At 48.4% G+C, this 22,815-nt stretch overlaps 3 protein-coding genes across 3 annotated transcripts in view; all 3 read left to right on the plus strand.

The window, feature by feature from the left end:
* Window positions 1–130: 130 nt before the first annotated feature.
* On the plus strand, window positions 131–10,185 carry LOC135809668 (DPH4 homolog). Its single transcript, XM_065323075.1, has 4 exons — window positions 131–320; window positions 1,810–1,945; window positions 6,940–7,008; window positions 9,252–10,185. The coding sequence occupies exons 1-4, from the start codon at window positions 237–239 to the stop codon at window positions 9,392–9,394; spliced, it is 432 nt and encodes a 143-aa protein (XP_065179147.1). The 5' UTR covers window positions 131–236; the 3' UTR covers window positions 9,395–10,185.
* Window positions 10,186–11,102: 917 nt separating this feature from the next.
* Window positions 11,103–11,756, plus strand: LOC135810497 (large ribosomal subunit protein mL43-like). The gene has a single exon (XM_065323988.1). The coding sequence runs from the start codon at window positions 11,103–11,105 to the stop codon at window positions 11,754–11,756; it is 654 nt and encodes a 217-aa protein (XP_065180060.1).
* Window positions 11,757–21,337: 9,581 nt separating this feature from the next.
* The window catches only part of LOC135809669 (rapamycin-insensitive companion of mTOR-like), a 61,365-nt gene continuing 59,887 nt past the window's right edge, over window positions 21,338–22,815 (plus strand). The window contains exons 1-3 of the mRNA XM_065323076.1: window positions 21,338–21,761; window positions 21,882–21,988; window positions 22,178–22,242. Of these exons, the coding sequence (XP_065179148.1) occupies window positions 21,740–21,761; window positions 21,882–21,988; window positions 22,178–22,242 (194 nt within the window). The 5' untranslated portion in view covers window positions 21,338–21,739. The remainder of the gene's footprint in view (window positions 21,762–21,881; window positions 21,989–22,177; window positions 22,243–22,815) is intronic.

Here is a 22,815-nt window from a genome sequence, read left to right on the forward strand (position 1 = left end):
TTTTTTTTTCGGTCCCACCAGAAAAAGATGCGGCGCCATGGAAACCGATGACGCGTTGACCCGCTTGAGTTTGAGTACGACTCGAGTACTACGAGATCGCGAGAGACAGAATAGAAGGCGAAGTGTCGTGTCGGATCGTTCTCAAAGTCGCCTTTGAAAAATTCTTTGGTTGTTTCAAGAAATGCACCCTGAGTGGCAAGAGCGTCGAAGAGAAATCGTTGGTTAGTGAACTAGATATGGATTACTATAAAGTTCTGGATATCCCAAGCGACTGTGACGCCATGGTCATCAAGCGCAAATTTCAACACCTGGCACGAATTGTAAGGTTCGCTTTGTGTCAGTTATTTTCTCCTCTTTCCCTTTTCTTTATTTTGCAAAGGGCAGGGATTTCCGGTACCGCTGTGCAGTGTAAAATTTCCTTCGTACTGTATATCCTTTTCATAGTGACACGGCGAAAGTACTGTAGTAATCAAATAATATTGGCAGTTTGGTGTGAGCAAGAACATGTACTTCAACACATACATGTTTTATTGAGAAGGAGCATAAAATTATGTACTATTATGAGATGAAATAAATTTCAACAGGAACACATACATGTTGTTATTGGATGGCCATAAAATACATCACAGAGTTTAGGTCTCCAGCATTACTGTAGTATCTATGCCTGCCGTGCAAAAGTGTAGAGAGTCAATCAAGATCTTTGAAAGGGAACTATGGTCTTCGAATACTTAAGCGGGATTCACAGAAGCTTTTTTGCGATGCGACACGCGATGCGACAGACGCGAAACCGGGAAAACCCCAAATCGTAGCCATGTCGCACCCCACGCAACTGCCGCAACTGGGCCATCGCAGGCCATCGCAGAAGTTGAGCTTGGCTCAACTTTTGCGATGCGATGCGATGCGACAAGCGATTTGGTGTACGATTTTGACCTTTTCTACAGCAAAGTTGTACAAAGGTGCAAGAGTTGCCCATACATTTTTACAAGTTGTGTCAAACCGCGCGAATATCATGGTGACGTACCCAAATCAGCAAAACTTTGTCGCATCGTTGACTTCTTCTGTGAATGGTATTTCGCGAGTTCGCATCGCACGCATCCATCGCAGATCCCGTCGCATCGCGTGTCGCATCGCAAAAAAGCTTCTGTGAATCCCGCTTAATGATAACATTGTGTATGCATTTACAATTATTATTCACGATTTGCTAGAATTACTCACGTGGTTTGTTATATTCTCGCTCAGTGAAGTCCCTCTGCAGAATAACTCTACGATGTGTCACTATCTGACAGGGTTCACTGTCACCCCGTATCGGGTGCAAGCACCCACTGACAGATCAAACACTTTTCTTTCCTCATCTTTGATCTTTCTGTCTTCGTCCTGCTCACTACTGTTTGTCGTTCGAATTTCTGATTTATTTATTTATTTTGCTTCTGCATTTCCTGCATTTGTTTTGCACCATGTTTTCCATGGATACGCGGGCTGTGCGCAGCAGCGCGCCTTTCTGGGGAGACTGGTATCGTTTTAGGTTGCGTCCCGCTACCCTTATTTGTTGCGTGTAGTACGCTGGTCTCGTTTGTGCGGCACTTTTACGTGCACGTTTTGCCAGGGATAGCGGTTTTGCATTCGCTCTTCTTGGCGCAGCCAGTTCTCTCGGTGCTTCTCTCTCATGTCTCTCTCCTTTCAACAATTGCATAATTTGTTCCTTATCTGAAAAGGCTGTGATCTTTTGTGTGACGGTGTGCACGGGGTGCATGACTGAGTGCCTGGGAAGGTTTAGATAACATCTTCTTGTTTCGTTGTTTACTGCTACAGCATCATCCAGATAAGCTCCCTACCACTTTGTCGCAGGCTGAGAGAGCAGAATCTCTTGAACACTTTCAGAAGATAGAGGAGGCCTGGAGAGTGCTGAGCGATGAGAAGCTGCGAAATAAGTTTGATGCTGAGCGAGGTGAGCAGTTCGAACATGTTCAGATTGATGTGAACATACAGTGATATGGAACAGCATGAGACCCCGAATACTGCTCACACGTGATCATTTATATGCCATAGAGTTCATTGACGAGATGCGTACAATGTCTGAACCTTTGAAGCCTTTTAAAATTTCCTTTGGCTTTGACTTCGATGAAGTTTGTTCGTTAAATTTGCAAGCTGACAGGAGGTGGCTTGGGCGAGAGACAGCAAAAATTGGGAATTCCGCTAGGACCTGAAAGGTCTGATGTGGAATTCAGGTTACACTAGGAGGTGAAGGCGGAGAATGTGACAGTATGTTAGGCCTCAAATCTTCGCTTTTCATGAGCTCATTTATGCACAAGCAAAAAGGCAACGTCTGACAGCGGAGAATGAGACAGGGGCGGTGCGGGTGGGAACACACTGTCAAATTCTCCACCTTCACCTCCAAGTGTAATCTGAATTCCACATCAGACCTTTCAGGTCCTAGCAGAATTCCCAATTACGCTTCGGAGGCTCTGGCTACGAATGTGACGGTGTGATGTTTAAAGAAAAGACCTCACATGAGTAGCAACTTTAGAAATCGGAACCGCAGTCCGCACTTGTAGAAGACCACTCCTTACCCAGTGCCAACACTCAAGACGGCTTGGCCAAAAGAAGCTTGGCCGTGCGGTCGGTAATAGTGGCGGATGAATGTGTTGGGCCGTGACCAACCAGCCGTCGCCAACACATCCGCCAGTGACACCTCGGCTTGTCGTGCAGTACTAGTGGAAGCACCCCGCGTGAAAATTGGCTGAGAAGTCACTTTAAATACCCGCTGCTTGGAGCAGTGATGTCACCCATCTGGCGACAGTTGAGATCGAGATTGGCTGAAACGGTCGGCGAGTGGACAAAACGAGAGCACTCTGCGCAGGTGCATTGCGGCTGGACTTAGTCACATCTAGATAGACTTTGATGCATTCCACTGGGCACAGGATCGGGTCGGCCGGCAGACCTTGTTTTGGTGATGTGAGTCATCTCAAACTCCACACCATCTGCCAGGAAGCGCATTGTCCACAGCCTCGATGATGGACTGGCGGCGGATGCCATTAATCGAAGCCATCAGGTCTCCGACCAGGACAAGCGTGCGCTGGAGCACATCCTTCACTTCCGCCGATGGTACGGAGAGCTCCTCCGCTGCCAGAACATCTTCCTCTGCCTCCACCAGGGGGGGGGGGGGGGGGGGGAGCATACACGCGGCCGGACCAGAGAGCGATGCTACATCGCATTGAATATCCGCCCACTGTGAATCGGAAGTCTTTGGGAAGCGGGAACCAGCCCAGTGCAATACCATACCATCCACCTTGGGCACATAGGCTACTGCCGTGTCACGCCGCGGATGATCCTCGTGCATGGACTTCCGCTGCTCGTCAGAGAGCGGAGACCGAACTCCGCGTAACTCGTCACCGCCTCAGGGGCGTTGAAGAGGAATTTGCGACTCGCCACCGCAGTGGTCGGTGCAAAGTCCAGAGCTCTGGCGGCTTGTTTGGCGGCAGGCTCTCCAATATTAGTGCAAGTATTGGCTGTATCACTGCTGGACTCCAGGACCTCAGTCCCTGGGCCAGGCAGCGCTTTGTTCTCGGCGGAAATACAGAGCCTTACAGCCCACTGTGCAGCCGAAAACGGACGCTCTCCAATCGGAGCTAGCCCAGGCGGTGGCAAATAAAACGATCCATAGGCTGGGTAGCCTCCATGCGGCATGGGTATTGCCGGCACCCTGCAACTTCCGCAGACAGTGGGGGATGCGGCCGAAAGCAAAGCACGCTGAGTGGGCTGTGGTGCCCTCTCAGACACAGCATTTCCACTCTGAATCTCTGCAGCGCCGCGATTTGCCAAATGCGGGTCGTGCTGCGTGGGACGCGCAGAACCAGCCGTCCCCGGACTGGGGAGGTCACTATCGGATGCCATGGCTCTGCAATCAACCATAGGTAGGCTATACCGCTACATCCAAAGAGAAATAAATCTGCAACTGCAACAATTTGGAGCGAAGAAAAAGGCAGAAGAAGCGTGAGAAAGGGAGGGAATATCAAGGGGACAAGGTTGGAGTTTGTGTAAATTGTCTCTTTAAGGCTGCGTTTACACGACAACGCTGGGGGCGAAAACGCAACGAAATCCTTTCGGATCCATGGTTCATTTACACGGTACGCGGAGCAAAACGTAAAAGTTGTACACCAAAACGGAAGAAAACCAAAAAAACGCTGGCCAAGGTGGAAGAATTTGAAAACAGAAATGTGCTGCCGGATAAATTTGGGTATGTATTAAACAGTCGAAACGGTGTGCTGGCCTCGTTTTTCGTCACGTTTGTTTCGTTTTCGGCCGTTTACACGGATCCGACAATCCAAAAAAATGTGTTTACAATTTTCGTCATGTGACGTGTGTTGTCGTGTGCTTGTTTTCAACTATTACTTGAGTGTGATTGGTACTTCCATGGCAACACTTGGCACATGACGAACTTTGGCGGATCCTTTGCTCTCGTGTAGACGCTTGAAAACGATACAAATGGAGACCACCTCGGATCGGCTTTGATCGTGTAAACGTACGAAAACGAAAAAAGAAATGCGGGACTGAAAACGGAAAACTGGCCGTGCGTGTAAACGCAGCCTAAATCACTGTGAATTATTTGAAAAGCGAAGATTTGAGGCCTAACACACTGTCATATTCGTAGCCGGAGCCTCCGAAGTGTGAGGTGAGGTGCCTTTGGGTAAGAAAGGAAGAGAGAGGAAGTTTTGTCTTTTTTGATTATCAATTTATCATCACACGTGCACATCAGGTGTGATGGAAATAGTCTATTATAGAGGAGAGAATCAAAATGGTGAAAGGTCTCCTTCACTTGACGAGAAAGCAGGAGCATGCGCACTGCACATTGAGACTGTAGCGCTGCGTATCTTGCACAGTCGAAACTAGCTGCATCACTGAGCGCCACCCAGCGGCCTAAAGATGAAACAGTGCATTGTGTAATACAAGACAGAACTGCTGGGCACCTTGCTGTACTAATAAATCACCAAACCGCAACCAAACATATCCCCACCCCTCACAGGAATATCGCAGAGAGCAAATGAAGATATGACTGATACTAAGTGAAACAAAAAGAGAAGTAAAGAAAATGCAAAATGCTGTGAACTTTTTGTATGCAATTTGGAGGAGATGAAGAATACTTGAATATTCGATCGAAGAAAATCAGCGTTCTCCAACTTGGGATCCTACTGGTGAACTCTCACCCCTACTTGTATATAAACACACAGTACGGAGAGAGGGAAGTGTGCTGCGACTTTGAGTTTATGTTCACTCATGATCATCAGGCTGTGTTTACATGAGAAATTTCAACCCGGGTCGAGTTCAGCCCGGATTGAAAGTCTGTATGATAGACAAAAGAGGTGAGCGTTTACATGAGGACAGTTGACCCGGGTCAAATACTGATATGCCACCAAAAGTCCACTTCTACAGTCCTGTATGGTCACGTGAATCCGTTCGCGCGAAATTTGCATCTGCAGTGCTGTTCAAACCTGGCGCGAGATACGCACAGAAGTACGTTTGTACGATTTTCTTGACCCGGGTTGATTTCAACCCTCCCCTTGGGGGGGGGGGGGGTTGAAATCAACCCGGGGCGAAATTTCAACCCGGGTCAAGCGCAATGCGTCATGTAAACGCGCCATTCACTTTGTGTACATGCTACATGGCGGGTTGAAATCTGACCCGGGTTGAAACGCTTCATGTAAACACAGCCTCAGACTTCTTTGTGTTACTGTAGTGTGCGAATAGCTTTGCCTCAGTGCAGTGACCTCTCTCTCTCTCTCTCTCTCTCTCTCTCTCTCTCTCTCTCTCTCTCTCTCTCTCTCTCTCTCTCTCTCTCTCTCTCTCTCTCTCTCTCTCTCTCTCTCTCTCTCTCTCTCTCTCTCTCTCTCTCTCTCTCTCTCTCTCTCTCTCTCTCTCTCTCTCTCTCTCTCTCTCTCTCTCTCTCTCTCTCTCTCTCTCTCTCTCTCTTGCTGTAGTAATTGTGTGAATATCTCAGCGTCAGTGCATTGACCACTCTTCAAGCAGTAGGGCATCATATTTGCTTTTACTATATGGGCCTCAACCAGCGAAAACAGCCCTTAGGGTCAAATTTTTCAAAATTCCTTTTTGGTTAGAAATTTGTTGAAACACATCTACTGAAGGACCTCAGCCAAGAAAAAGTTCAATATTCCGATTCAAAACGGGTGTATACACCAATATACAATATGTACTCCAAATTGGTGCAATGTATGTATACGATGTATGTTTACAATAAATATTCAGCATTCTAAGGTGGGTAGGCAGCTTGAATACCTTTGAAATAGTGCAGTAAGCAGCTAGAATGACAAAGAATAGCGGAAGAGTGCGGAGACATGATCGACTTATTTGCAGCTGCATCCTGCGTGGAGTCGTTCCGCAATGTCTTCCATTTCGTCCTGCGCAGCTGACGACACGACGTCGCTGCCGTCACTAGCCCCATACTCAGAATTTATCTCAGGTGATGACTCCTCATCTTCCGACTCCGACAAGTCATCGACCACCTTGAGCCGCAACGCAGCAGTAGATGACGGCTGCGATTCCGCCTCGCTGTCGACATCGATGTCGGAACCAAATAACGTCTCATCCTCACTCTGAACTTCAGCGGCTACTTCAGCATCCACTCCCCACCAGGCTCGAGCTAGCTGTACACAATGACTGCCGCGTGTGCTCTGCGAACAGCTCTGGCGTCCGCAGCCATCGCAACAAGATCAAGGAACACTCGAGTCGCCACTCGACACCACTTCAACTAACTTCAAATAAATTCAAGCAAGGAGATCAAGAAGAACTCGTCGCGCTGTTTGCAGCGCGATCAAAAAATCGTTGAACGTCACAAATCGACCTTTTTCTTGAAAAAATTACGAAACCTCTAAGGGTCGTTTTCGCTGATTGCGGCTCATATTGCTTTTTTTCTTTTGCGATTTGCAGCTCAGGGAATGAATCAGCAGATGCCAATCAGCGAAGATGTGGACTTGGACACTATGGAGTTTGATGAAGGTTAGTCGCTACGAATGCATGCGCGTGCTTACCAGTCAGTTTCATCAGCTCTGTCTCATCTAGCATTATTGTATGGTAGCTAGCAATGCCAGAAATTTCACCCTCTCAGGGCTAAAACACATTTTGGCCACATTAAAATTTCAGCCTGTACTACTGTATACTGCTGGCTGTTTATCCAATAGACTGGCCACTGTACCTTGCAAAACCAAAATTTCAGCCACAGTGATTTCTAGGCCTGAAAGGGCCAGGCCAAAAATAGCCGAAATTCGTTGATTGCCAGTACTGTGCATTTCCTAGTATGCGCAGACTCCACTGTAGCCATCCACTATGGCCATACATCATCACAGCACTCTTTAACCCTTTACCTTCTGTGTGTACATGAATCGACCGAATTTGGTCGATGGACATGCATGCACTAAAACAATCGTAACTCGATCACTTCTTGACGGAATCTCAAAAACTAAATAGGTAGGAAGAAGCCGAAGAGCCCAGCTGTTCATTGCAACAATCGGCAAAGAGCTGCGATGCCGCATTCCAAAGATATCGCGCTCGACATTTCAGTCAAGGCAAAAGTCGATGTTTTTCTGAGTGACTGGCCTTGAGCTGGGGATTTTCCCTCTCCTGACTTGCTGAGTCACCTGTGCATGTTTTGAGCGCGTGGGCAGCATAAAAAGAAACCCAGGACAACAAATTTGAAATGTTTATGATGAAGGAGTGAGAAATGGCTGACGAGGAGAGAATTTTCTCGGATACCCAGCGATGGGGAGTATTTGAAGCACCCTGGCGTTGGATATGTGATCTCAGTAGTGTCAAGTTTGAGCTCATTGTACGCAGCTCGTGGAGAGCTTTCCAGAATGCCCAAGAGTGTGAAAATCGGTTGATTATAACCAAAGATATTCTCAGAATGAGGTGAGAAATATCGTATTTGGAACTGCCTGGGAATTATGGTCAGAAGGTAAAGGGTTAAAGGGGAAGTTAAGGCAAAAATTAAAATTTCACCAGTTGTAGTCTTCGGGGTGCTGAGTCGAATGGTCGTGGTCCGAGGAAGCTGAGACGCTCCCTTCCTACTTGAATCCCAATCGAACTCGCGCACTTCCACCGAAACTGGGTGACTGCGCCCTACTAGATGGGGATTTGTATGCAAAATGTCACTAAAAGCGCCATTTCGTTCTTATAAAAGCACGGATGACCGCGATTGGCCCATATGTTGTAGTCTTTTAGACGCTGAGTCGACTGGTTTTGGTCCGAAAACGCTGCAATGCAGCGTTCCTCTTTTATTCCCAATCGAACATGGTTGAACAAGCGGTCACGTGCTCCTGCGTACGCCAGTCACCTGGTCATCGTGCCTGCAGGGTACAACTTACTAGCCTGTTTGACCTTTTTTGGGTGCAGTCCTGTCACTCGAGTTGAACCTTGGTGTGAAAGTTGTCGCCTGCTGGCGTGGTGACCAGGTGATTTGGGCACCCAGGAGCACGTGACCGCTTGTTCAACCATGTTCGATTGGGAATAAAGGAGGAACGCTACATCGCAGCCTTTTCGGACCAAAACCAGTCGACTCAGCGTCCAAAAGACTACAACATATGGGCCAATCGCGGTCATCCGTGCTTTTATAAGAACGAAATGGCGCTTTAGTGACATTTTGCATACAAATCCCCATCTAGTAGGGCGCAGTCACCCAGTTTCGGTGGAAGTGCGCGAGTTCGATTGGGATTCAAGTAGGAAGGGAGCGTCTCAGCTTTCTCGGACCAAGACCATTCGACTCAGCACCCCGAAGACTACAACTGGTGAAATTTTAATTTTTGCCTTAACTTCCCCTAAAATGGTCTCTGGGCTACACCAATCAAGGAAAATAATGAAGTTTTCCTAACACAGTACTATTCTGTACATCAACAACTATTCGGCGCATATTTATTTTCGGCTATTTTTCCCTGAGCCTTCGAGACCTAAAATTTGTGGCAGCTTAACTATTTGTTTGTAAAGTACAGTTTGGCAGAATTTTCAGGCACGGCAGGTACAGGCTGAAATTTTAATGCAGTAGAAAATGTTCTAGTGTTCAATGTTCATAGAAATACCTTGTAGTCTGAATTTAGCAATGTGTAGATGGGACAAGACCAGGTGCTTCCGTACTCGAGCAACCCGATGAATTGGTGTCTGCCTGGCTTGGCAGTTAAATGTTATGTGTAGTGTGTATGTTGAATCGGCTTGGCGTGGCTGTTTGCATGTGTCTCTTGTTTGCGCCACAGAAGAGAAGACATACTGGCATGAATGCCGCTGCAGTGGACGCTATGAAGTGCTGGAAGAAGAGCTGGAGAATGGAGTGACGCTTGTTGGCTGCACAAACTGTACACTATGTATACGTCTGCTCTACTCACTTGCACCATCCTGAAGCAATTCAGTGCCGACATGAATGCCAGGGGTGACACCAACTAGTCGAATGTTCGACTGTTCTCTAAGCATGTCGAACAGAACGAATACATGTATTCGTATTTCTGACGAACACAAACTCGTAAGGTCAGCAGCGCTCCGAATCGCGACGTGCAGCGTCTCAAACACGATTTGTCCGCACAGGCCAAGAAGGTCGAGTGAGACTCACTGGCTTTGACGGCAACACGGCGCGAACAGCTGGGCAAAGAGCTGAAGAAGCTGGTGGCCGCGTACTGTGGCGGGTGCACAGTGCTGCGTCTCTCCACTGAAGTGTGTCCCTGGCAGTCCGCAACGGTCTGCGGCAAGTACTGTTATTGTTTTATTTACGACACTGTTATTACATGTACTCGCAATAACCAGTACTTTGAAGTACAAAGTTGCCTTGAATTTATTTCTAAGTATTTATCAGAAAATTGATTTACGCTTCAGTCAGGGGATGGGACAAATAATTGTTTACTTTGTGCGATAGTCCCAGTGGTTCTGATACCGGCAACTCATGGCAAATACATGTATGTGGATGTGACCCCAGTATTCATTTCCAGGCGATGTTATTATACTGAAATGGCCTTAATTGACCTTGTATCTGCCTGGAGATAAAGGCTAAACGAGAGTCACAATTGGACAATGAAATGGTGTACAGTGGTGTGCAGTGTTGTATATGGCATGTGGCTGCTTGGATATTACTATTTCTGTGGTTCGCACTTTCGAACTCGCCTAGCCGAGTTCGTTCACCCTTCAACACAAATAATTGAATGCCATAGTCTGGTTTCACGCAAAGCAACTGTACATGCCTGAGGCCTTGAGCTAGGGAGTAGTATTTTTACTACTCCCTGCCTTGAGCGGTGAACGATCAAGCTTATGATAGGTAGTAGTAGTAGTAGTAGTAGTAGTAGTAGTAGTAGTAGTAGTAGTAGTAGTAGTAGTAGTAGTAGTAGTAGAATTTATTATTTTGATAGGGAAGGCCCTACAGACGTTGCCGTCTTGTTACAGGGAACCCTAAGTGCTCTTTACAGAGCGGAACAAAAAAAAAGGTTAGGCCGCATTGGGTGGGTGTGCATGTATCATTGTATGTGAATGAACAAGAAGGTGTTGTCAGAAAGTCTCAAAACCGATGGCTACTTTAGCTATGGGTCTTGAATAAGGAACTGAAGCTTAGGTCACGGTGCCGCATGGTCTATATTTTTGCTACTCTGGACCACTTGCTTGTCACCAGGTGCAGGTCACAATGTTCTCTTGAGAATGGGTATCCATAAAGCGTGATTGACAGTGAAACCATTTACCTATACGTAAATACTACATGAACTTGAAGTTGAAGTTGAAGTAAGTAACAGTTCAAGGAGTAAGAACCAAAACTGGCACTAAAAGACCAGGGAGTAAGTAAAACTGCGACAACCAGGGAGTCGTAAAATACCGGTATTTTACGACTCCCTGGTGACAACATAATCATTACTACTCCCTCTCGTCACCATGGTAGCCAGGCATTTCTTGTTTTTTTGCAAAATGAAAAAGATACGCAAAAAAGGGACAATCGATATCGATCGAGCGCGAGCTGAGCTCGTGCATTATAATTATGCCATGTGCATCAGAAAGAAAAGAAACTCAAAATAATTGAAATAATTGGAATTCTTGATCCATGTAATTGTTGAGTTGATAGAGGTCGGCTCGTAGGTATGAGTGAGGGTCTTCCTCATCCGAGGCCTCTAGAGCCTCTGCATCCAGTTACAAAGCCGAAATACACTGGCACTGGTGCAGGTTCGATTCGTGCTTCAAGATTTGGATTTGCAAACAAACCTATTCTGCCTCCTAAACCGACCCCAATTTATCAGAAAGGTGCAGTGCCGATTCCTATCTTGAGTAATGGTGTTGGGAGGTACACTTGTCTTCTGCTGCGACTGACTTTAGTGCGATGCTCGTTCCGCTGTAGCCTGGGGCTCGATCGCTGGATCAACAACAGGCTGAAGAAGTTCTCTGAAGAAAATCCCAACGTTGCCGTCTATGTAAAGGATGCTGGCGAGGGTAATCACTTCACCAGAGTATATGGCAATTATTCGCACGGGAAGTCGCGTTTGTTCGACGTGAACAAGGACAATGAGGATGAAGTGGATAAGAAGATCCACCGCTTGCTGTACATGAACGGCTTGAAGGAGCAAACACTGTGGAGATACAAGCACACAGTTAACCCCTCTGTCCAGGGATACTGGCATCCGTTTATGAACAAACCATGGCGGAAACTGACGGAAGTCGACACGCCGAATATGAAGACAGAGCAAGAGCTTATGCAACGACGGCTTATTCGCCCGGAGACAATTGAGACTGAAGTTTAAGCTTCTCACTGTGAACATCGATGTAAGCATCGTTGCAGACATGACTCATGGGTAGATTTATTACCGGTGTATTTTTTACATGTCTTCCTGTATGACTGCACTCAGTTATAGCTTGACTTGTTGGAACAACAGTCCATTGGAAATTCTACATGCCCATCACTGTGCGTGCGCGCGTGTGTATGCGTGTGCGTGCGTGCGTGTGTGTGTGTGTGTGTGTGTGTGTGTGTGTGTGTGTGTGTGTGTGTGTGTGTGTGTGTGTGTGTGTGTGTGTGTGTGTGTGCGTGCATGAGTATCTGGCGCATGTGCATGGGCAATAAACGCCCAGACCACAGTATTGGATACCATGTATCCAATGCTCCTAAATGAAACTCCATCTCTTTGTGCCTATGCCGTATCGGGCACTGTGTAGGCACAGAACTGCAAACACTTATCTGGACCGTACAAGCGAAGTGTGCATACTACAGTGAGCATGCCTGTAAATACAGGTAGACTTCAGCTAATGATACTGGATGGCAAGTTGTGATTCTCCTGCCCCCGCCATTATGTGATTGTGCATGAACTGTTATGATCAAGACCGGCTATAATACGTGGCAGATTCCTGGTCCCGGAATAGAGGTACTAGCACTGGGCACATACTTTAAAAAACTCTGGTATTGTGATTTCTGTCAAGGTTTGACTTCACAAACATTTCTAAGCATTAGGAAATTACAACATTTACAAGCCTCCTTTTTTTTGCTAAAACTCAACACTTGCGAGCCAGCAAGAAAGAATAGCTGCATGGTCTCCGGTTAGAGTCCCATTGGTGTGTGACTGATGTGGGTTTTCTCTCTCTCTCTCTCTCTCTCTCTCTCTCTCTCTCTCTCTCTCTCTCTCTCTCTCTCTCTCTCTCTCTCTCTCCCTCCCTCCCTCCCTCCCTCCCTCCCTCCCTCCCTCTCTCTCTCTCTCTCTCTCTCTCTCTCTCTCTCTCGCAATATCTGGGTTGAAACTTGCGATCTAAAGCCATGCTTGTTTGTTCAGGTTAATCCGGCTGCCCGTCTGAAATTTGTGCCGCCTCAATTTTGTAGGAGTACCGGTACCCTGCACATGATGCATGTGTTTGTGCCAAGAGTCCAAAATGAACTCGAATTATTACCCCATTTAAAGGGGAAGTTAAGGCAAAAATCAAAATTTCACCAGTTGTAGTCTTCGGGGTGCTGAGTCGAATGGTCTTGGTCCGAGAAAGCTGGGACGCTCCGTTCCTACTTGAATCCCAATCGAACTCGCGCACTTCCACCGAAACTGGGTGACTGCGCCCTACTAGATGGGGATTTGTATGCAAAATGTCACTAAAAGCGCCATTTCGTTCTTATAAAAGCACGGATGACCGCGATTGGCCCATATGTTGTAGTCTTTTGGACGCTGAGTCGACTGGTTTTGGTCCGAAAAGGCTGCGATGCAGCGTTCCTCCTTTATTCCCAATCGAACATGGTTGAAGAAGCGGTCACGTGCTCCTGGGTGCCCAAATCACCTGGTCACCACGCCAGCAGGCGACAACTTTCACACCAAGGTTCAACTCGAGTGACAGGACTGCACCCAAAAAAGGTCAAACAGGCTAGTAAGTTGTACCCTGCACGGACCTGCAGGCACGGTGACCAGGTGACTGGCGTACGCAGGAGCACGTGACCGCTTCTTCAACCATGTTCGATTGGGAATAAAGGAGGAACGCTACATCGCAGCCTTTTCGGACCAAAACCAGTCGACTCAGCGTCCAAAAGACTACAACATATGGGCCAATCGCGGTCATCCGTGCTTTTATAGGAACGAAATGACGCTTTTAGTGACATTTTGCATACAAATCCCCATCTAGTAGGGCGCAGTCACCCAGTTTCGGTGGAAGTGCGCGAGTGTTAGATTACAGACACCTAACCACAAGTTGCACCAGCTCACGAAACATGGGGACAGAGATTCACTTTACTTGTTACGTTGGTATCAACACCAAAGAATCTGTGAAGACTGTATTCTGCTGACTGACGTTACACTGTAATGTCCATATACACATGTAACGACAGCGCGACAAACTCATATCAAACCGAGCATAACACGCTCGTGAGAACGCTCGTAATAACACTGAACTAGACTAAGAAAGATGGATCCTAATATCCCTGCAAGATTGGGACGTTGTCCCGCTCTCAGAAGCCAGCGCTAGCCTAAGTCTACAATAGAGTAAGAGGTGAGAGCTGTCATGCATGCAGCGGAACAGCCAGTGAATAGAGAGTCCTGAGGGCTAAACCAACCATGAATAATACATAAAACCAGACACCATACATTATGAAACAAAGCTGGCTCCACAAGCTCAATGGTCTGTGAACTTTCAATTCCACATTTCCTCCCCCTCTGCTCGAACACAGCCATAAAGTGAGGGCAGTAACCTAATAAACTATAACTAGCAGAACATTTTAAGAGGCCTACGCATTATCTAAACTAAAGGTAACCATGTCAACACATCATGACAGTTCTAAACTAAGGCAGCATTATGTAACTAGTGTAAAATAACTAGTGTCAATAAGGCACTCAGCTCAGGTCTTTGGTGATACGTGTCAAACGTCTAGCGCTGGAACCACTGCTCACGTATCCTGGACATCTGCTAGCGACACTTCAGCGGTTGCAGGTAGACTCTTCGACCCGTCAACTGCTCCTGACTCTACCTCTAACGGCACCTTCGGTTGCTGCTAAGTGGGTCGTAATCTGGCTGCGTTTGGTCTCGTTTGGCAGCTTCTCGGGAACGACTATGCGCAGAGCAGGCCACTGGGACTCCTCCTGCTGTAGAAACTGTGGTCCATGCCACCAGGTTGCACAATCAGCGAGGTCCTTTGCAGCCATGCCTCTGGTCGGGTAGTCGGCAGGGTTGACCTTCCCAGGCACATGCCTCCACTGGTGACTTGATGTTGCCGTTTGGATCTCACCAATCTTCACCCCGACGTCGGTGGTAAATCGCCGGCTGTGGGATCGCACCCAGTACAGGACATTCATGCTGTCCGTCCAGAAGACGTGGTCCTGCATGGGAATGCCGAGGGCTGAAGACACTTCTTTGCTGACTTGCACACCCAACACTGCTGCCTTCAGCTCCATCTTCGGTATGGACACCTTCTTGGTGGGCGCCAGTCGCGCCTTGCTAATAGCGAGTGTGGTCTTCACTCCAGTTGAATGGATGGTGCTCACATAAGCCACAGCGGCAATGGCGGCATCAGACGCATCAACGAAGACATGTACTGTAGTCTTGACGTCTTCTGCATCCTTGGGCTTGAAGCAACGGTCAATACGGATAGCAGACAGGTCTGGCAGCTCGGAGAACCACTTCTTCCAACGCTTCTGTTCATCAGCACTCAGCACGTCGTCCCAACCATGGCCGCGTATGCAGGCTTCCTGAAACATCATGCGCGGTCGTATGGTGAACGGCGTCAGTTGTCCACGTGGGTCGAAGATTGAGGCTGTCTCACGCAATACTACTCGTTTTGTCAGCTCGTCAATCGGCTCTGGCTGGGGATAGCGGAATGCGAACTCATCCTCTTTCGCTAGCCAAGTGATGCCCAGGGCCTTGGAGGTTGGGAGAAAGCTATCAGCTTGATCTCGTAAGTTGACGACAACCTCGGCTGCTCGGTCGACTTCTGGGATGGTGTCCAACACTTCCGCTGAGTTGCTGAGCCACTTCCGAATATGGAAGCCTCCCCCTTTGAGGACATCAGTAACTCCCCGGCGGGCGTTTGTCGCTGTCTGGATGTCCGGAAATGAATGCAGCATGTCATCCACGTAGAAGCTGTTGTCGACTATCGACGCTACATTGACACTGCCCTCTGCTGATGACTTGAACTTTCTCGCTGTCTCCTTGAGCACTTTGCCAGCGAGATACGGTGATGCCTTGAGACCGAACACAAGACGGTTAAACTCAAACACGCTCGGTTTTGAGTCTGGTGATTTGCGCCACAAGAACCGTGTGTAGCGACAATCTTCCGGACGGAGGTTGACTTGCAGAAACATTTCACTAATGTCACCAGCGAGTGCGATCGGTTCTGAGCAGAATCGTAGGAGCACATGAACCAGGTTTGTCTGTAGCTTTGGGCCTGTCAGCATTTCATCATTCAAGCTGCTGCCCTTCCAGGGTGCTGCTGCATCAAAGACGATACGCACCTTGGTAGTTTGGCGATCTTCCTTCACCACGGCGAAATGTGGTAGATACCACTGGTCATCGGCGTCTGTAGCGACTCTGCTGTCCGGCACCTCCTGAACGTAACCCTTGTCGATATTCTTTTGCATCGCCTCACGGTACGCTGAAAGCACGTCTGGTTGTTTGTTCAGTGACCTCTCCAGTGATACTAGCCGGCGTTCTGCCATCGGCCGGTTGTTGTGCACTGTCGGGCCGTCTGGATGTTTCCATGGAATGCCGACTTCAAACCGCCCGTTGTCGCAGCGCAATGTTGCTGCCGTCATGGTTTCAGCTTCCTTCTCAGCTGGTGTTAGATACTCCTTGTCGTTGGTGTTCGTCATTGATTCTGCCTCCCACAGCTGTCGCACGACATCCTCTAAGTTGGCACTGTTGAAATGGGTTGCCATTGGCTGCTGCTGCTGCTGCTGCTTCATGGGCCCGAAGCATACCCATCCAACTGGCAGCTTGCGAGCTATTGGATCATTTGACTCTTGGCCGACAATTTCTTGTAGAACACGGTGAGCGCCTGGGACATTCAATCCAATAAGCACATCCACTTGCTCTGTCGGTAATGTTGGAAATGGAATGTCCTGTAGGTGGGCGTATTCTTGCAGGAGCATCGAGTTGGAGTCGACTCTCAGTGACGGCGAGACTGCTGGGAGAGTCCATGCCGCAAGGTCAGTGCTGTATGTTCCGTCTTCGCTGGCCATGGTGATATGTACTTCTTTGGATTGGCGACTCACACTCTGTCCAGCCAGAACATTAGAGCGGAGGGGTTGCAATTCACCGTCTGCGCCCAACTCATTGGCAACTTCTTCTGAGACGAAACTGTCTGATGATGCAGGATCCATCAGGGCTGTTCCTCTGTACTCTCGTCCGTTTCTCTTAAGCACCACTGGCACTGTCATAAACGATACGGTGGTGCTGGGAGTGGTCAGCTCCGATGATGGATTCACGAAGTGTATGACTGGCTTCTGGGCTGTCTTGCCACTAGAATGGGGAGCAGACCGAGGCTTGTCTTTATCTTGCTGCTTCGGTGTGCCCTGTTTCCGGTCCACACGGTCTGTGTGTAGCAACACATGGTGTCGGGCTGAACATTTGCTGCAGCTACTTGCCTGGCAGTCAGCCTTCCAGTGACCTTGATCTAGGCAGCACGAGCATAGCTCCAGCAGAAACACCAGGTCCCACCTCTTCCGGGCAGGTAAGGTTTTGAACTTGCCACAGCTGCTGATGTGGTGAGCGCCATGGCATCTCAGGCATACGCCGCTCTTGCTGGTTGCCGGTGTCGTTGTGTGGAACGTTCCACTGCTCTGCTTGTTCACTGGTATCCTTGTGGTTGCGACTAGGGTCGCTGCATCGGCTCTTGCCGACAGCCACGTAGCGAATGTCTCAAGACTCACTGAGTCGACTGCCCGGCTGTTGGTATTTAGGTGTTCGCCCCACTGCAGCCTCAGCGTACCGGGTAGCTTGTCGGTCAGCTCTCTCCGGAGCGTTGGGTTCAGCATGTGGCCTGGACTCTTCATCAGTTTCATTGTCGTGACCACATTGCTTACTGCTGTTGAGAACTCCAACAAGCCATCGGTGTCATCAGCCTTAACCTGCCGGAATGCGCGCGCCTTGCCAATCAATTCATCCACTACTAGCTCTGGTCGACCAAATCGCCGCTCCAGAGCGTGGATGGCCTCTTCCACATTTTCAGGAACTGCCAGTATCAGTTGAACAGCATCCTTGGCCTGGCCTTTCAAGGCAACTTGTAGTCTTTGCACATTCTCTGCATCGGAGAACCCACATTGGTTGGTGCTGGACCGATACAGGTTGATGAAGGCAGGCCACTCTTCAGCTCTACCAGAGAACATGGGCAGCTTGGTGTTGATGGAGGACTGCCTGGCTGCCAAGTGTCTCATGGGCGTGTCTCCATTGCCTGGTGTCCGACTGGTGATGGCTTGCGTCATGGCACCGAGAAACTGTCCTGCTAGCTTAGTCATACTGTCCTCACCAGCAGGTCCTGCAGGTGTGGGCGATCGCGGCTTTACTTGCGTGGGTGGTCGCTTCCCCTGGTCATCCGACTCATAGCTGGGGCACGCACTGCTGTAGCCGTCGATTGGCACTGGCGTTGAGGCTTTCTGTGTACCGGGACCCGATCCTTTGCCAATGCGACTCCCAGTCCTAGAGTCCGAACGGCTGTTGGCGCGACTCGCGTCCCGTTTATCGATGCTGGTGTTGCACTCCCGTAGGAATAGCCTTTGCCATTCACCCGCTTCCTCCTGGGCACGCTCGACTCTCCCCTGCATCACTGCCAGCTGCGCCAGCAGTGTATCGTTCTCTTCCTCCAGCTCCGCGACGCGATCGTGTCCAGGGTGCGTGCTGCTCTGGCATCGATCCTTGGCGAGCAACCGATCGTGAGCTGCGCCGATGTCCATGCATCGTCGTTCCGCTTCACCAATTTGATCATTCAGCTGGTCGCATTGATCGAAGAGGTCTCTATTCTCTTTCTGAATAGTCGCGTGCCTCTCTTCCATGAAACGAATCGACGCCTGACAGCCAGCAACCTCTCTCGTCTTGGCTTTTACACGATCGTCCAGGACACCGATTTGCCGTTGGTACTCTAGTTCTTTGCGCTGGAACTCCGATCTCTCGACCATCATTGCCGTAGGCCTGGCACTGTTGGGTCCGCACTCTGACCTCACGCTCAGGCGCTGTCGGTCAATTGCGGGTGCGGGTGCGGTTGCGATCTCCGTGCGCGCGTACCCATCCAAGTCTGTTTCCGAGTCCGTTTCGCGGGATGGAGCTGCACTCCTCGCGTGCTCACTACGCTCCACAGGCACAGGCTGCTGCTGGCTCGCTGTCGCCGGTGTGCCAGGATCGGGCGTACTTGCTGGTGATTCCGTCGGGAGCGCGTCCGCTTCATCGAACACCTCTTGCTGCAAGCGCGGCGACGTCGATCGATAGGAGACTCTCTCGCTCTGCGCTTCATCCGCAGCTAGCTTAGCGAGCTCCAAATCCTTCTCTGCCAGCTTCCTTTCCGCTTCCAGTACAGCTCGCTTCGCACTGTACCGGGTCGATGTAGACTTTCCACTGCTACGCGTGGTTCTTGTCGAGTCCACAGACTGCGACAACTCAGCGTCTTCAAAACCTAGTCGCATCGGAGGCTTCCCTTTGGTTCCTCTTTCGCTCCTACGGTGAAGACTTTCTCTATCCTCTGCCATGTCCGTATCCGGCTCGAAGGACCAGAATGTTAGATTACAGACACCTAACCACAAGTTGCACCAGCTCACGAAACATGGGGACAGAGATTCACTTTACTTGTTACGTTGGTATCAACACCAAAGAATCTGTGAAGACTGTATTCTGCTGACTGACGTTACACTGTAATGTCCATATACACATGTAACGACAGCGCGACAAACTCATATCAAACCGAGCATAACACGCTCGTGAGAACGCTCGTAATAACACTGAACTAGACTAAGAAAGATGGATCCTAATATCCCTGCAAGATTGGGACGTTGTCCCGCTCTCAGAAGCCAGCGCTAGCCTAAGTCTACAATAGAGTAAGAGGTGAGAGCTGTCATGCATGCAGCGGAACAGCCAGTGAATAGAGAGTCCTGAGGGCTAAACCAACCATGAATAATACATAAAACCAGACACCATACATTATGAAACAAAGCTGGCTCCACAAGCTCAATGGTCTGTGAACTTTCAATTCCACAGCGAGTTCGATTGGGATTCAAGTAGGAAGGGAGCGTCTCAGCTTCCTCGGACCACGACCATTCGACTCAGCACCCCGAAGACTACAACTGGTGAAATTTTAATTTTTGCCTTAACTTCCCCTTTAAAATGGCGTAAGCAAAAGTGTACAGTTATGCGGTACACTCATTCTCTCTTACCCGCACCTCGAGTTTACGGGCACCTCGGTCTACCGGTCACCCTGTCGGTGAGTTTTAGTGAAAATATTACTGCGACCCAATATTACTACTCTTTTGCCAATTGAAACTTCCCATTGAAACTGCATCAGTTTTTATAGTCAACTTCCTGATTTCCTGGTGTGCCTTGCCCGAAAATTTGAATGATTCAAAGTTATGTTTTTCTTCAAGTCAGTGATTGGTACATGGTGTAGCCCAGAGACCAATTTTTATAAATTTGAAGTGTTGTGAAAATCAATGGATAAAACAATTGAAGCCGAGGATATAGTCATAATTATAGTGGATGGCTACAGTGGAGTCTTCGCATACATGTATTGAAAAATGTAGTACGAGTACCCATCACGTGGCAACAATTCACACTACAGTATAGGTAGCGATACGCGTAGTCTGCATGGTGTAAATGTAGCACAATATCCGGTCAGCATGATCCGACTGCAATCACACGTTGGTGACAGACAATAGGTGATAACTAGCTATGTCAGTATGTGAGCGTTCTATACAAGGTGATTATTCAAACCGTGTTGAAAATGGAAACGGATAGGAATGGGTGCGGGTGCCGGGTATCACCATGGTTCAAGAGCACAGTGTGAGTATGTCACTGCCAGTAGTCAAGCAAGAGTAAACTCTAATTTCCTCTTGCAAGAGTAGGCTCGCAGCTTATTTACTCTCAGTGTTACCAAGAGTACACAAAAGGAAGTGAAATAGGGCTGCTTCGTTGTTGCTCAGAGTTTCATGGCAAAAACATATTCTTGGTATTACTAGAGTCCATAACCACAATAATCCCCATGGCTAGGCCCCGTGTAATATGCCGGCATTTTTTTGAGCATTTTCGGTACAATCCGCGAACCCAGCACTTTGGGCTCGTGATGCAGCATTTTGGGGGGAAACGGAGCACTTGGCCGTTGTGTATCAAAATTGAGAGAAGAAAAACTTCCCAAACAAGAACGTCACTTCCGCATTCCGTGGGTTAGCTTCTTGTTGAGTAGTTTATGAATTGTTTACCATGGCAGACTCGAGCAAGTCTCTTATTGAGTATTTTCTGACTCCCTGGTTTTGACGGCGTGTGCTAAGGATTACAAAAAAGTGAGCATTTTCCGAGCATTTTCGGCAAGGTTTACGAGAATTTCCCAAAAGCATTTTCGGCAAAGTTTCAGGCATATTACACCGGGGCCTACCCATGGCCCATTGGCTATTGCCAGTACCGGTATTGGCAAATCTACATGGTTGGAACTAACTAGTTACTAACTAATAATAATTATATTACTTGGAACTGATTGAGCTGAGCTGATGGCAGTGCAGTGATGCCAAAACTTGGCAAAAGGCACCTGATTTTCATTATTTTTACTTTTGTACTTATCCGGATATCCGGACCCGTAGATCTACTGCAGTACATGTACAGCACTGGTCTACCGCGTACCGATACACGTGGACCGGTACGCGGTGGCATGCCACCTTTCATTTTCAAGGTGTGAATACGACACCTGCACCGTACAGACGCGTCGATGGTAAATCTAGTGAAGGACCTGTGCCTGTGGAGAGTTGCTTTGAAGGTTTTAGTTTTGCTGATACCAGATTTGCTACCAGTTATCTGGTTACATTTCTTGAACTTGCTTTGTTGTAGCTCTTTATCCTTTTCCTCTTCTTGCTACACCCCACCCCGCTCTTTTATATAAGGAGCAAGCGTCGACGGGCCAAGTAGCAGTAGTTGCTCAGACAGAAATTCGCCACTTACCAGTTCGTGGGGAAATTGTGCTGAAACTGTGCATGCATTGAGAAAGCACAATGCATGGCGGTTGTCGACCCGGTAGCGGGGAATAGAGGCTGAACATATCTGCTTCTGTTAGGCACCTTGAGGTACTACTAACTAGCTCTTCGCGGTCATGGCCTCCTCGGGCGAAGTCGGTAAGTTATCTGCTCAAAAGCAAGACTGTTCCACTATAGCCAAAGTGCATTTTCAAAAACAGCCAATATTGGAATTCCTTTCTCCTTCTCTTCCTTCTATCGGTTCGCTTTTCACTGCAGAGGCGAGGCTGAAGATCGTCGGCAAGCTGCTCCGCAGTGTCGCATCTTCCGAGGGTGCCATGGCACGGACAATGAACAAGGTCAAACTGCTGAACGAACTGGCAAAGGTGAGTACGATAATTATGTGCATACATTACAACCTACGCATGCACTGAATGCACATGTACCACAAGTAACAGTTAGTTGCCAATGTAGATTTTTGAGTCGTGGCCCGTGGGTGTTTAATGCACGGATGTGCACGCGTGCAGGTGCGGGTATTCTAATTGAAATGTAAATTCCGTTGGGTTTTGCTGAAGGAATTGAAGATGATCAAAGATCCGAACATCATCCGAAGCATCAATGCGACGGTGACTTTGACCAGGTTAGTGTTGCAGTTGTGTTCAGGCGATCACATGGTACCGCATTGTCTTGTATAAAAGCCTGTCGAGGTTGAAATACAGTCAGACCTCGCTTATCCGGTCCTCGTTTATCCGGATTCCTCGCCATCCGGAAGAAAATCGCTGGTTACCGATGTGCAGCATATGTTATGCATACAACATAACCGGACCTCGCGATCCGCATACCGGTGCAAGATTTTGCGTACAAACTGGTTAAAATGTGTACAAAAAGCTTTGTCGTATCCGGTTGCACGTGGCTTGCAGAAGCTAGATATAGAATCAGGAAGTTGTACAAGCAAACGAGGTCCTTGACCTGCTGGGTGCATGCAGACAGCACTCAGCTGCATGCACTTGTCATTTTTCTCGCTTGTTTTACACACTGTGCACGCTAGTTGTACTGCATAGGACCCGTCTACATGTATGTATGACGCCACTGCTTTTGACATGCCGCATGCATATCCAGTATGTGTGTTCAGTTATCCGGTTCCCTCGCCTATCCGGATATTTTTGTGGAAAACAGATGTGTGCGGTTAAGCGAGGTCTGACTGTACCTGGTT

The sequence above is a fragment of the Sycon ciliatum genome, chromosome 2 (assembly GCF_964019385.1).
Source record: "Sycon ciliatum chromosome 2, ocSycCili1.1, whole genome shotgun sequence".
Taxonomy (NCBI): domain Eukaryota; kingdom Metazoa; phylum Porifera; class Calcarea; order Leucosolenida; family Sycettidae; genus Sycon; species Sycon ciliatum.

Bases quoted from the DNA above. Each gene is read 5' to 3' on its own strand.
- LOC135809668 (XM_065323075.1), top strand. From the start codon at position 237: ATGGATTACTATAAAGTTCTGGATATCCCAAGCGACTGTGACGCCATG. The intron at 321-1,809 runs GTAAGGTTCGCT...TTACTGCTACAG, and splicing joins TTCAACACCTGGCACGAATT to CATCATCCAGATAAGCTCCC. The intron at 1,946-6,939 runs GTGAGCAGTTCG...TGCGATTTGCAG, and splicing joins TAAGTTTGATGCTGAGCGAG to CTCAGGGAATGAATCAGCAG.
- LOC135810497 (XM_065323988.1), top strand. From the start codon at position 11,103: ATGAGTGAGGGTCTTCCTCATCCGAGGCCTCTAGAGCCTCTGCATCCA.